At 37.0% G+C, this 14538-nt stretch overlaps 1 protein-coding gene across 11 annotated transcripts in view; it reads left to right on the forward strand.

The window, feature by feature from the left end:
* The window catches only part of Tanc1 (tetratricopeptide repeat, ankyrin repeat and coiled-coil containing 1), a 225201-nt gene that overhangs the window by 79116 nt on the left and 131547 nt on the right, over nt 1-14538 (forward strand). For all 11 annotated transcript variants that reach the window (XM_047543757.1, XM_047543761.1, XM_047543756.1 and 8 more), the window contains one exon: nt 2748-2827. In XM_047543757.1, the coding sequence (XP_047399713.1) occupies nt 2767-2827 (61 nt within the window). In that variant the 5' untranslated portion in view covers nt 2748-2766. The remainder of the gene's footprint in view (nt 1-2747; nt 2828-14538) is intronic.

Below are 14538 nucleotides of genomic sequence, written 5' to 3' on the forward strand. Positions count from 1 at the left end.
CTGTTGGCAGGCTAAGAAAGGAACCAAATTAAGGAGTCAGAACAAGGGGAAGTGGTTGCATCACGCCGATGTATAAGAGTGTCCCGCTCTGATAGTACACAGCATTCGTTTCCAGAACTCTGTCGGATGTGTGTTTTTAAGTTCACAGATGCTGTCAGGTGTGCCAGATAATCTTCTCTGAAATGAACAGTGTTGGCCCCTCCAGCCTTTATTATAGCTGCTCTTTCTGACCATTCCCTTTCAGATGGACACAGTCTTTAGGTCTGTTCATAAATATCAAGTTCCAGCTATAGATTCTCAACCATGATGATTTGGACTTCCAGATGACTTTGAATAGCTCCATGTGGATTTTTGCTAATTTTAAAATTGAACTTTCTGGGAACTCTTACTATTTTTCTTTCCCATGTGTATGTTTGTGTAGGTGCGTGTGTACGTGTTGTAGTGGTTTTAGAGTCCTTGCTTTTGCACTAGGCATAATCAGTGAATTTCTCCAGGTAACTGAACACTTAGAATACAATTTAAACTTTCTCCCTGGAATTGCTATTTATGGAGGAAAGCAGGAATTGAAAGAAAAAATTTCAGCAGATATTTAAGAGCCTTTTTCACTTACCTCAAGACCCATTGATGTGGAAGATGTGGCTATCCTGAAAACAGTTGAGATCCTCCAAATCAGCAAGCAAGTTATCTGTAATGAGATACCAATGTCAGTGTCACCTTGTCCTTGCTCTGTGGCATGGATGTTCTGAGTGGCAGGTTAGATCTGCTGCAAATTGACAGTGACTGGGTGATTAATCAGGGGCATCTTCATGGATGTGAGGGGGCTTAGCTGGTCAGAGATCCAGGTAAATAGAGGCCTCTGGAAGAGTCGCCACAGGTTGTGCAAGGGACCTTGGACAAGCTTTGATGGCATGACTGTCAGTATTTTACTTTCTTAAGCATGTAGTCTTTGCTTAATTATAAACCCTGAAGGTTGATTGATTTGAAAAAGAGAATGATTGTGTGTATTAGGAATTGTGTGTTTAATTTTGCCTGTCCTTTTTTATACCGCAACATTTTGCATGCTTTTTTTTTTTTTTTTTTAAGCAGGATTGTTAGGAGAAATTTGTGTTGCCACAGGCCCCCTGTGCGGAAGTGTACTATGCCCTCTTCTGGATTCGTTGTTGGCCCTTTATTGAAACCTAGGTCCTATATTAAGTAGCATTTAAAAAGCAGAATTAGGCTATGAGCCACCCTCTTTTTTGTGTGTAGACTTGTTTGTAAGGCGATTTAACCCTAATAACCACTATGGCTTTCTCCAAATTCTTCTTAAGATATTAACTTCCTATAATATCCCTCAGTTTTGTTTGTGTGTTTGCCTAAAGCTTTCATTGATCTGAGAGGAGAGTTCAGCCAGCCAACCAGCGGAGCAGAGGAAGGCAAACCCTTGCTGGGTCTCTGCAGATTTGGATTCTGGCCCTGCTCTTAATTAGCTGAGTGACCCCTGGGCAAGTCAACCTCCCAGAGTCTCTGTTTCTTCATCTGTAAAACAAAGCATTTGGAAAAATAAATAGAGGCCTGGACTAAATGATAAGAAAGGTCACTCTGCATGCTTATGTTGTGTGGTTCTGTGAATGGCAGCACACTGAGGCTCCTTATCCTTCTCAATGAACTCCATAGAACCTCCGCTTTACTCCAGGAGTTGAGAGGTGGTGCGGGGTGTTGCTGAGGCCTTTCGAAGAATTCAGGTTAGCTAGGCAGGTTCAGGAGCCCTCTTCTACTGAGCTCCTCCCTGCCCTCCCCTCCAGCTCTGTTCAGGAGCTACCTGCTTGCCTTCTACTTTCCTCACTTAGTGCATCAACAAAGTTGTGATGGTAACATGACCCACAGGATTTGCTAGTGTTTGGGGTTGTCCAGTCATCATCTGAGTTAGTGGGCGAAGAGAGAGCTGAAAGACATTAGCTTCATGATGAAATAATAGTCTTATTGTCTGTCTCTCGCTGTAGGGATGGTTTCCTGTTTCATCTCAGACCTAGGCTATTGTGTTGTGTTTACAAGCCCAGGAAAACCCTGCTTAAAAATACAGCTCATTCTAATAAAGAATTTGATGATAATGCCACAGCCCCTTCTACTTGCCTTTCTTCCCACCCCAAAGTCATAACTATATATAGTAAAAACATACAGGAGTGTGTGCTGTTTAAATGGGTTGACTAGCATTAGGGTTAAAATGTGTTCCCATTGTGTTTATTTTGCAAATATTTATAAGGTATGTTCCATTCTGATAGCCTTCCAAAATGTTTTCCTTGTGATTATTTAGTTAGTAGTACATGTAAAACATTACCTTAGGCCATGTAACTTCCTTATGAACCATTATCTGTTGGACTTCTTGTTCTGACATTTCCTTCTTTTGATGAACTAAGGTTGGAAGACGGTATTGCCATGCCAGATATCTTATAGTAGTGTACCCGGGGTTTAGTCTCATGACCTTGATTAGGTGTGGAATGCTGAGAATGTACTCATGTGTTTTTTGTAACTTACATAACAAGACAGTAAACTTCTGATCACTTTGATAAAAGTTGTTAAACATGCCTTGTGTCTTCACATTTAGTTTCCCACCAATTTGTTAACAGGAATCTGATAAAACTCAAGGTACTTTTATATTATCCTAAGTGATTTGTATGAACATAAGTTACCACTTATGTCAACATGCAAGTTTTATTTCATCTTTTTCAACTTTTAATTCCTCTTCTCTCCCCTCTTTTTCTCCTTAGAGACCAAAGAGTGTTGAAAATGTTAAAGGCTGTGCTGAAGAAGAGCCGAGAGGGAGGAAAGGGAAACAAGAAGGAAACCGGTATGTGTTCAGGAATGGGTTGAGCAAGCACTGTGGGCAGCGTTGGGCAGCTTGGCTCCAGGCCGGGTGGATGCTTTGCTTTGGAAGTGGATCAGGGAGGGTTAGAACAAATAGCATCCTGGTAAAAAGAAATTCAATGTATGCCTGAATTTTTGTGAAAAGTGGAACTTTGAAAATTGAGTTTGGATTATGAACCAAATCCTTCCCCAAAAGTCTTTTAAGAGTTCATCATTTTAGCATAATCAGATCTAGAGGCAGTCAAAGTTAAAGACATTAAAGGGATAGCAGGTGTGTTCAGGAATTTGATTTCTAGAAAGCCCTTTCCCATGTCCCATAAGCAGTTGCATTTTGTATGTTTGACCAACTGTTCGTTGGCTGACTGATTCTCATCTTTTTGAGTATCAGATTTTATTCCTAACAGGTGTACTTCCACTTAATGCCAGACAGCTAGTTTTCATTTTGAGGAGAACTGCTTAATTTGGCTTGGGTTTCTTTCCTGTCTGTAGAGTACCGGTACATGGGTGGTCATGGTGATTCTAACAGCATTATGTTCCGCGTGATGTCTTCAAGGTTATTCTGGTGACCTCTCAGTGTTATGCTCTATTTCTCATGATAGAAAAATGGTGTGTTGTCTGCTTGTTTTGTACAATTCTGTTGGCAGGAATTGGCTACACTGAAATGTTGCATTTTACTCTGTAAACTTCATATTAATCCAGTCTTGTTGGTGAATGACTTATTTTTGAGGTATTGTATACCAAATAACATTTCAGTTTTAATTTCTGTTTACTTTTTACTGAAACATCATCAAATTATGGTTAACTCTTCAATTTGAAAGATCTTACAAAGCCTTATGAGACTATTGTTAATATCTGTTGTTTCTGTAGTTCTAAAAGAGAGTAAGTAGACATAAATGTTTGGGTTATGTGGAAGCTAGACAAAATTTCTATTTATTATTAATTATCCCTTAAACCAAGTCTGCAAAATGGCAAACTCACCTTAAAAGTAGAGCCTTTATTATAGTTTCGCTGTTAAGATTTCATTATAAGCTTCTCATTTAATGCTTGGATAAGCAGATACAAAGAATAGAAGAAACCAGATTTTAATGATATAAACAGGAGACTGTAGTTAGCTCATAACCTTAGAAAATCAACTCCTAGCTTTGAATAATTAATTAGAATTGTTACTATGGAGAAATTTTAGTTCACATCATTTCTGTCCAGGGGTACATTCATCCCTTTCTGGGTCAAGGCCAAAATGTCTTTCTCCTTAATTCACTGAAAGCTGTTATTTTTTTTTTTTAAGTTGGCTCATCTGACACCAGTTCTAAAACTTCGTTATTTGTTCTTTAGAAGCCTTTGTAATTTCTAAGCATGAAGTTAGGTCCTAACCTGTCTGTTGGACTAGAGTTGTCAACCAGCATGTTTTTCACTTAGGGCCAGGGTCTCCAAGCCAAACTTCCTACATGGTAATGGAGTTTTTCAAAACAGACCTACCATCCTCTTTGACCAGTGCAGGACTCATGGGAAATAACAGAATAAATGACTTCAGGCACTCGTGCCTTTCAGACAGGCCAGACGGTGAACACAGTTTGCCTTTGAAACTTTTCCAGCTTCAGAGCATGTGACTTGGGTTTATGTCTCCCTTTGGTCTTTAAGAGCAACTACTGCGTATTCTGAATTTTGTCCTCATAATAATTCCCACACTATGACTTTTTCACTAATATAAACCAACTTGGAAAAGCAGTAAGAATATTTCTCATAAAGCATCTGTATGGTATGTGCCTGGTTCTCTTAACTAGAATCTTTCTGTGTGAGGTTGGGAACAAAGACTGGATTTTAAATCCTGATAAAATTATGTCACAAGACGACTGGGGAAAATATCTGACCATTCCTATGTTGAGTTCTGTACCAACGCTCATTATATTAAGAAAATCAGAGCTTGATTTCTCTATATAAATTAAAGCTGGTTCATCTACTAAGCCTGCCCTGAAACTTGGGTAATAACTTCTCCTTCAATATGGAAAAGTTTTGCTTTACTGTTTCTAATTAAAACCGATCTTTGTTGCAAAGACAAAAGAAAAATCTTATGTGCTTGAACTCATAATCGTAGAAATTATGTCTGAAAATCGTTTAGCTTTTCTTCCTTTATTGATGTTCACTGGCAATATTTTACTGTATGTACTTTTATGTTGAACTTATTTTGCAAATTTAGAAAATAGAGTTAAATTTGGCATTCTTCAAAAGAAACCAGATATTTTTCAGAAGCATCAAAAAGTTGTTATCCCTCCAGTTCTTCTGTTGTCCCTAAAAGAATATGTATCTACTTTAAAGTATTGGTAAAATGTTGGCAGGTGTTGAAATTCAAGTTATATTTTATAGGGATATTTGAAATATTATGGACAGTGAGATTTAAACTGTTGAAAGTCATTGAGTAAACTCCAAAAATAGCAAAAGTCTCTTTTTATGATTATGCTCTTTTTTTCAACCTAGGAAATGCTTATAGCTGGCAAAAAGTGTTTTTTGGAGGCTACAGAGGCATTTTTGGAATGCAGTATTAAAAACTTTAAAAACATTTTTCTTCAGGAAACACATGCAACTTGCTCCCACTGTTCCAAGTGAGCCCTATATTTCTCTGACCTTGAGTAGACTTAAGCAATCAAAAATCAATATTAAACCATAATGTGGGGAGGACCAGATGAGGGCATCTATTTTTTTCCCTCTTTCCCTGTTCTTTTATGCTAAGACCTTGATCTAAAATAAGCATATGAGGCACTCTCTTGATTTTAAAGCTCTCCAGAGAGGATGACAACCTTCTGCCACATGGTTATTTTAACTGACCTTTCCTATCAGTAAACTTTCATGTTACTATTATTGAACTGTTACTAATTTAAAAATTAAATACTGCGCTCTAAGATTGGGAGTATCTGAAATCAAATATGGAACTGATGAGAATTTAGAGTGAATTCTAGAGGAACATAGGAAGTTGGCATCTTTTCTGTACCTTAACACTGTTCAGAAAATAAATAGAAGTCCCATGTTACAATATTAATAAAACTTTAAGAAGATATGCACAGACTTTATGCTGAAGCAAACGTTAAAACTTTATTGAAGGTCTTTAAGAAAAGAATAAATGGAAAGGTATACCATATTCCTGAATGCGTAGACTTACTATTTTAAATCAACTACTTTTCCCAAAATTATCATACATTCTGTTTAATCTTTAATGAAATCCCTCCTTTGCTTTTGTTTTTTGTGGTGTTAGGGATTGATTCCTTCGCCTCACACGTTGATCAAATGCTCTACCACTGATCTATTACCGCCCCCCATCTTTTGTTTTTAAATAACTTCCTTTGAAAGAGCAATTTCAGGGTTCACAGCAAAATTGGAAGGTATGGAGATTTGCCCCACATGTACATGACCTCCCCGTTATCAACCACCCTCTCCAGAGTGGTGCATATATTACAGTTGATGAAACTACACTAACATAAGATTATCATACAAAGATGGTAGTTACATTATTGTTCACTCTCAGTGTTGAGCAACCCATGGAGTTTGGACAAATATATAATGACATTGTAGTATCACACAGAGTATTTTACTTTCTTAAAAGTCCTGCCCCCCCCCCCCTTTTTTAACACAACATAAAATGAGTATAGAAATTCAACTGAAAAAGAAAATACTTAAGTATAGCCAAGAAAAATTAGAAAATATGGGGTAGGTGCTTATAAAAGATTGGGTTCTAGCAGCAAGAGTGACAAAAAGAGTATGTAGGGACTTCTTAGCTTCTGTAGGGTGTGGCGGATTTTTGCTTCCCACCAACACGTGCATCTTGGAGGATTCTTCAGTTAAAAACACTGCTCTGGTTCCTTCCCCTCAAAAACTAACAAAGCACAGATGATCTCATACGGTGCATGATAATAGCTACTACTTCCACACAGCAAGTAAATGGCTCAGCTAGTTTTTTGATTTTTTTTTCCCGCTTCAAGAAATGAAATATAATTTTATCTAATGTCTGTGATGTAATCACAGCTCACAGTGGGTGGTGTTTGCTTTTTCTTTAGAACCTGAAGATTTTGGCCTCCCTTTTGAAGTTTAAGAGTCAAGGCCTCTTGCCTTCCCTAAGGGAAGCTGGTTCCTTTTCCTCTTTGTGTCCCTTTTTCTGCCTTGAATATTGAGTCCATAATGTTGTGCCCTCTGTACCTTTCCTAGTTGCTCAATTGTGAAAATAGGCCCAAGATGAGAAGAGCAAAAATCTCTAAACTTTTAATTGTGGTACTGTCTCAATTAAAATGCAGACTAGGGAACAGTTCCTTAATGTGCCAAATAATAACTATTTATTAGTCTTTTCCTTTGTGCTTGTTTGTGTTCTTTTAAAGCAGGGGAGCTTAGTTTGAAGCAATTTATTAAAAACATTTGGCCTTCACCTTTCCATCATTAAAACCCAGGTGGTTGGCTAAATACACTTGTAATGGTGTTAATTAAGGCATCGGATAGTCTCTAAACCTGGGTGTGCACTGAATTAATCTGTTAACTTTGCATCTAATTCTTCACTTTGAATTTGAAGTAAAAGGAAGCTGTTTGCCTCTAAAGTTTAAAAGCCATCGATGTGATTGTTAAACTTGGTATTTTAAGCCATTCCAGGCTGCAGTCTGGTTTTTAGTGGTACCTTCTAAAAAATGCCTCAATACAAACGATGCTTTGTTTTATCCAGAAAATATGAAGCTGCTTTTGATTATTCTGTGCCGCATTGCCCGTTTTCTGTGGTTGTGGGCTATTATTTAGGAATTTAGTGCAGTGACTGTCTTGCTGAGCTATGGATGTTTGGTATCTTCTTAACAGACTCCAAAAATGTTTCCCAGACAACAAAATAAGCAGAAATAATTCATTCTAAAGGTAATGTATTTCTCTTTACCAGGGCATTTAAACAAATTCTGCAAAATATTAGGGTGTGATTTAAATATAGAATGGAACTAGGCTGCTTTTTAGTTGGAGCAGGAATGTTTTGTTCCTTTGGGTTTTTTGGTTCCTTCATCAGTTTTTCACTTTGTTGTCCCTCATACAAGTTGCAAAGACTAGAAAAAGCACAGACTTTGGAATTAGAAGACACAGATTCACATCTCAGCTTGAACTTGGACAAGTTTCCTCTTCTTTCCTTTTGAGGGAACTCAGGACCTGACATGCTGGGCAAATATTTCACCACTGGGCTACACCCCTGGCCCTGGACTAATTTTGTAACATCACAAAACTACCTAACAGTGATGTCAGCGTTAAATGAGAGAACCTTTCTGCAAAACTGTCTAGTTTGACATTGACTTTTGCTTAGATATTCCGTAATCTTCTTTGTTGAGAAAATTGTGATACCTTTAAAGAACAAGCAAAACTTCTTGTTCCTTCCCTGTTGAAGAGAAGGCAGGGCTGATCTCAGGCAGAGTGATATTTTAGAAGCTTCTTCCTCTGACTATTACCAAATACCGAGTCTGTCATCTACTTTGGGTACTAAAAAGTGCTTCTCCCATCTTTATCCTGGGCAAGCTCTGAGTCAGATGGTGGTTTAATTCCTCCTCGCTACCCCACCTTTATTTTATTTTATTTTATTTTATTTTTTGCATTTCTGGGATTGCATGCTAGGTAAGTTTTCTGCCACTAAGTTATATCCCTAGCCTTGAGTAGATTTCTAAATACACTTTATAAAATTTTACCCCAACACATCCTTCATTTGTGAAGACCTTAGTATTTGGAAGGCCCCTGACTCCCATGTTTTTTTGTAGCTTTCCCATATGTTTTGAAGGAAATGTAAAGGATGAAAGAGAAAAGGAAGGAAACACATACCAGGCATTTGTTATCTTTACATATGGGCCATACTGGTTTCATGATGAACTTTCTGTTTACTGTGAGGAGCGTACATGTGGAAAGCTCTGGAGTCAGAGGAAGGGGAAGTCAGTTGTCCTGGACCTTCTACTTCTCATAGCCAATAAAACCTCCACACAACATGCCCCTTTTGAATTGTCATAAAGGATGTGGCAAAACTCTCAATACTTTCTTATTGGGCCCCCTTTTGTATGTATATGTGTTAGTGCAAAAGAAAACTTGTAATAGGGAAAATATAGATTATAAATTTGTAGTACTCCTAATTAAATCCAATTTCACAAATAATTTTACATGTGTTTATTAAAAAGAAAGTCTTTGTATAGACTTTTTTAAAAAAGGAACTTCATCTATATCTAGCTTAGTTCCCATAAAAACTTATATATGAATTTTTTTAAATTAGAACTTTATAGTTGAATTTCTAGGTGATCTATTTTCTCTTTGTGAAAGAGGAATTATAAGGTTTTATTTCTATTCTACAGAAAAGTAAAAAACTTGATTTCATATACTCTACTGGCAGCTGTAGTTCCTGAGGGGCAAATTTTAAAGTAGATCAGCCTTTTTTTTTTTTTTTTTTTTTTTTTTTTTTTTTTTTTTTTTGTGGAGGATGCACTGAACTTTTTATTTTTCATAACAGTCTGAGAGAGGTGGGTGCTTTGACTGGGCAGGCTCCTGCAGTTGCCGAGGATGGCCCTCAGGGGGGTATCCAGTGGGTGGGCCTGTGCCTAGGGTAGAAACTTCATCACATCTAAATCATGGCAGTAGAAAGTAGGATCGATGACTCCACTCTTTCCCACACCCTGCCTTGCTTGGTGGCTGGTTAGTTTTAACACATCGGCTCTTAGAGTGGCAGTGTAGACTCACTGAATTCTTGTTCAATGTTGTGATGACTACAGTACTTCCTAGGGATAAAAACAACTGGTTTTAATTCTTCACGCTCAGAGTTTGTGTCAGAGAGTTGTCCATTTTTAAGGTAGTTTAGGAGCACAATTCTTACAAATATTGGGCATGTTGTGGATTTTTAATAATTGTTGCTGATTTTATAGATTGAAAACTATATTTCATTATGTCAAGTTAGCATTTTTTTAAATTGGTAGACTTCTGATCTGATTGGCTTCTATTCAAGATATTTTTAGAGAAACCAAAATAAAAGCACCTAAAATGAGTCATCAGGATGTTCATAGTACTTGGTAGCTTTCTGCCTCTGCACAGCCAAGAAAGTGCCTCCTCTTAGCTGGATGTGCTGGAAGCTTGATGACTGGGGAGCTCCTAACAGAAAGCAAAGGTCATGCCACAACATCTCCTTAATAAATTACTGTGCTCGTTAATACATACTTTTATCCGTGGCTGCATATTCTCAGGTTATGATGTGTAGGGATTCTTTCTTCAAACCATGATAAAATAAATTTTAAAAAATCAAGAGGGATCTTAGAATTTGAGTTCAGTTTCTTCACTCTTTTGAGGAATGTTTGAAAAAGAGGTATCAAGCAATGGTCCAAACTCATATAGCTAGTTTCTATCATGTCTTTGGCCTTCTTAATTTTTATTTTTTTGCACTGAGTACATATATAGGAAAATATCTCTATTTTAGATCACTATGCTAGACTAAAGATGGTAGATTCTTCTGTGTTTATAACTTCTCCCTTCAGGGATGTTTTGTTTTGTTTTCTACTCTAGATTTTTTTTTTTTTGTTTTGTCTAGATTGTTTTGTTACTCTAGATTTTTTTCCTTTTTCTAGGAGGATTATTTGTGAGATCCCTACATGATTTTAATCTGTACTCGTTATCGATATCCCTACTTAATTTTCTGTATCTTAAAGCCAAGTTTTGCTTGATATATATGAAACTGTTGTATAATCATGAAAACAAAAGCTAAACAGTGGTATAAAGGGAAAAGCACCTATACCACTTCTTTTTCCTCTGCTTTGTTTTTCACTCCTGAGAGACAATTAATGTTAACAGTTTCTTATTTTGACATTCGCAGGTATTTTCTTTGCATATATGTGCATAAGTATACCCACACATATACATATGTATGTATATATATATTTTTTTCACACACGCATGTATCTGTATACGTATAGATCCTTAAACCCCATATGAACTTTTTGTTGTTGTTGTTGGTACTGGGTATTGAACCCAGGGGCACTTTACCCCTGAGCTACATCTCCAGTCCTTTTCATTTTTTATTTTGAGACAGGGTCTCACTAAGTTGCTTCGGCCCTCACTAAGTTGCCAAGGCTGGTCTAGAACTTGCAGTCCTCCTGCCTCAGTCTCCTGAGTCACTGGAATTACAGGCATGTGCCACTTTGCCTGGCTCCACATGGACTTTTAAATGCATTTTATTCTGTAAAATAATTACAATATTGATCATGTGTATTTTTAGATATTGATTGATTGTCATACTGGGGAATGAACCCAGGGCTCGAGCATACTAGGCAAGTGCCCTACTATTGAGCGGCATCCCTACACCCAAAATATGTTCTCATATTCACACATACCAGTATATAATTGTGCTTTTAAAAAGATGCTCAGCACATTGGGCAAATGCACTGTAATTCATTTCATTAGTTAGTTCTCAGTGATGGATACTTAAGTTGTATCTTTCTTGGGTCATCATTACAAATCAGTTCTAGAGAAAATCTCTGTACATAACTTCCTGTGTTCTCATAAGATCAGATGAAAGAAAAATTGGGTAACAAGTTTGTTTATAACTTTTCTAGATTTTAAAAAATGGCATTAAATTTACAGTTCTAACAATATGTTAGAATACTTGTTTGTTCAAATCTTTTATGACAAATTGTGACCAAGCAATTTCATCCCTGCTAGTGCCATAGGCAAAAATGATTTTTTTGTTTTAATAAGGCAGTTTAAGTACAAATTTAAACATATTTTTGTGTGTTTATTGGCCATTTGAAACCATACTGCCTAAGTTTGTATCATGGCTCCACGATTTACTAGCTATGTGAATTTAGGCAAATTACTTAACCTCTCTGTGCCTCATGGCTCATTTAGAATTTAATTGATATTTATGTTATGCTTGGCATAATGAGTATTTGTCAATAATAACTAAAATTTTTTTCATGTTGTTCTACTTACCTTTCTTTTAGGTTCAGTAGCTGTTTTCATGTTTTGATAAATGGTTAAAGTTCTAAGCAAGGTAAACATGTCTCCTGTTTAATTTTGAATAATAAAGCCTAAAAATATTATTTTAAGTCAGCATTTATTTTTGGTAGGATTAAGTGAAGGATTTCATGTTAATTTTGTAAGTTTAGTGTTGAACACCAATGGAGAAGTTACAAATAATTTTCGGGAGGTATTTTTGTTTTGCCTGTGAATTTGTTGAGAACCTGATTAAGTCTCTCAGAGCTGATGCTTAGCTCCAAGATTCTGAGGATTAGAGATTCTGGGGAATTTGCTTCCCTCCATCCATTAAATTGTTACCTTGGTTATTAGACTTCCAAGCAGTATTTGAAGCCCCTTCTGATTAATGGAAGTAGCACCTTAAATAAGAGCTCTACTGGTTTGACTTCAAAACACTTGGGTTTTTTAAATGTACCTACTAGTTTGAATATACTTATTCAAGTTATTTTTCTTAATCCCAGCTTTCTTACCTATAAAATAAAGGTGATGATCTCTGTGTTTTATAAGCAATTATGAGTAAAATGAAAATTTTAAATAAAATTCAATATCAGGTTAAAAATGTGAAGATTTTAAAAAGAAACTACATGTTATACTTGATTTTGGGTTTATTCATAGGTCAAAGAAATGAAGTATCATCACACAAATATTTAAATTTGTATCCAAAGTCTTTCCATACTAAATGTTGGAGGAAAGAGGTACCTTTTTCCTACTTAAGATATTAAAGAAGGTAGGAAATAACCACAATTAACCAGGAAGTAAATTCTCTGGAGAAAACATGTAGTGGTACTTAGGAAAAATTGCTGTGTATCAGTCAGTGTGCTAAATGCTTATGAACAGGTACCTCACATGGTTTTTAGAAAGGCTGAAGAACTACCTTAAGACTACACCATTACAAAGTGGCAGAGGCAGGATTAGAGGCCAGTTTCTCTCTCCAAAGCCTGTGATCTGAGCAGTACAGCAGCAGGCAGCTCAGGTTCAGTTCCCAGCTTAAACTGCTTAATCTTACTGTGTTTCCATTGTTTTTATCCGTAAAACGGATAACAACACTAGTCCCCAGCATCTGTGGGCTCCACATCTGCAGATTCAACCTACTATTCAGGGGGGGGAAAATGTTGCATCTGTTCGGAATATGGACAGATTTTCCTTGCCTTTCCCCAAACAATGCAGCACAACAACTATTTTATTTACATAGCATTTGCATTGTTCTAGGTATTATAAGTAATCTAGAGATGATTTAAAGTATACAGGAGGATATGTGTAGGTTACATGCAAGTACTGTGACATTTTATATAAGGGAATCTGAGCATCCTCAGATTTTGGTATCTACTAGAAGTCTTGGAACCAGTACCAAGGGATTACTACCTACTTATCAATCGTTGGTTCTTGTGAAGATTAAATGAGTTAAAGTGCTTATAATAGTGCCTGGATCATAGTAAGCATCTGTAGTTATTTCTATACCATCCTTGGTCTTTGCTTTTGTGTCCCTGTCACTCTCCTTTAGACTTTAGCATAGTGCCATACTTGGTATTCTTGCTTTCTTAGCTCACTCATCTGAGTGGCAGGCACAACCCCCACCATTCCATCTGGTGCAGATGGAGGCAAGAGCTGTGGTAATAGGCATGTCCTCAGCACAGTGCTGGAGGACAGTGCAGTAAATAGTCCAGGAGGGCATGCTTTTGCTAGGAGAAGGAGTGGGGGTGGGGGGGATATATGAGGTGTGAATGCAAGGATCTGAAGCCAGAAGCTTGGATGTCTTTAAAGAAGATGTGCATGTATTCAAAGGTGCTGTGTACGCAAGATTCAGTGTTCTCGGCTTCACAAGAGTGGGCCCTGAGGTAATTGTGCCATGCAGTGATTCCTAACCTTGCCATTTCACTTTGGCACTGGTGACTCATGTTTCCACCAGACCTACTGAATCACTCAGCATGAGTAGGGTCCTAGTATCTGTAATTTTTTTTTTGGTAGGTGAGGGAGAGGTAAATTTTGAAAGGTTAGATTTGGGAACTGTTTGGGAATTGTTAGTATGCTGTTGATTCCTATGTCACTGAAGGGACAGTTCCAAACAGCCATGCAAATGTGCATATAAACTCTTAGAAGCAGATTCCCCATTATCTAGTTCTTGGCAATTCTATAAAGATGAACTTGAAATAAAGATACACAAGCAGATAAGTGAAAGGATTCCATTACAGAAATAACAAGGGCTAGGATTTGATCAAAGTAATGTGTCAGTATATTTTGTTTGGTTCTTGTGTTTATGCCTATTCCTTGTCAACATTTGCTTACTCACATACTCACACTTGCAAGTTAGATACACAAAGAGTAATAGCTAGTGAATATAATTTTGATGTTACATGATGTTAGAGGGCTCTTTTCCCAGAGAGATAGTCAAAGAATGAATGAGTTGAATTACTTGCATTCCATTTTATATTTGAGAAATCATGATAGGAGTGGAATGTTAACATGGTTAGCTGCAGTGAGACAATATTGACATTGTTGCTAAGATATTTTACCAGACATGTCATTGAGGCTGCTGTTTTGAAAACTGAGCAGTTTTTTTTTTTTTTTTCTTTTTTTCGGTGGTGATGATGGAGCAGGAATATGACAAATAAAACACAGGCATACAGAAAATGCAAACTCATCTCATTCTCTTCCTGACCCCCTATAGCGGCCTGAAAAAGGACCTTGTTACACAGCCACATGTAC

This window comes from Sciurus carolinensis, chromosome 3, assembly GCF_902686445.1.
Source record: "Sciurus carolinensis chromosome 3, mSciCar1.2, whole genome shotgun sequence".
Taxonomy (NCBI): Eukaryota; Metazoa; Chordata; class Mammalia; order Rodentia; family Sciuridae; genus Sciurus; species Sciurus carolinensis.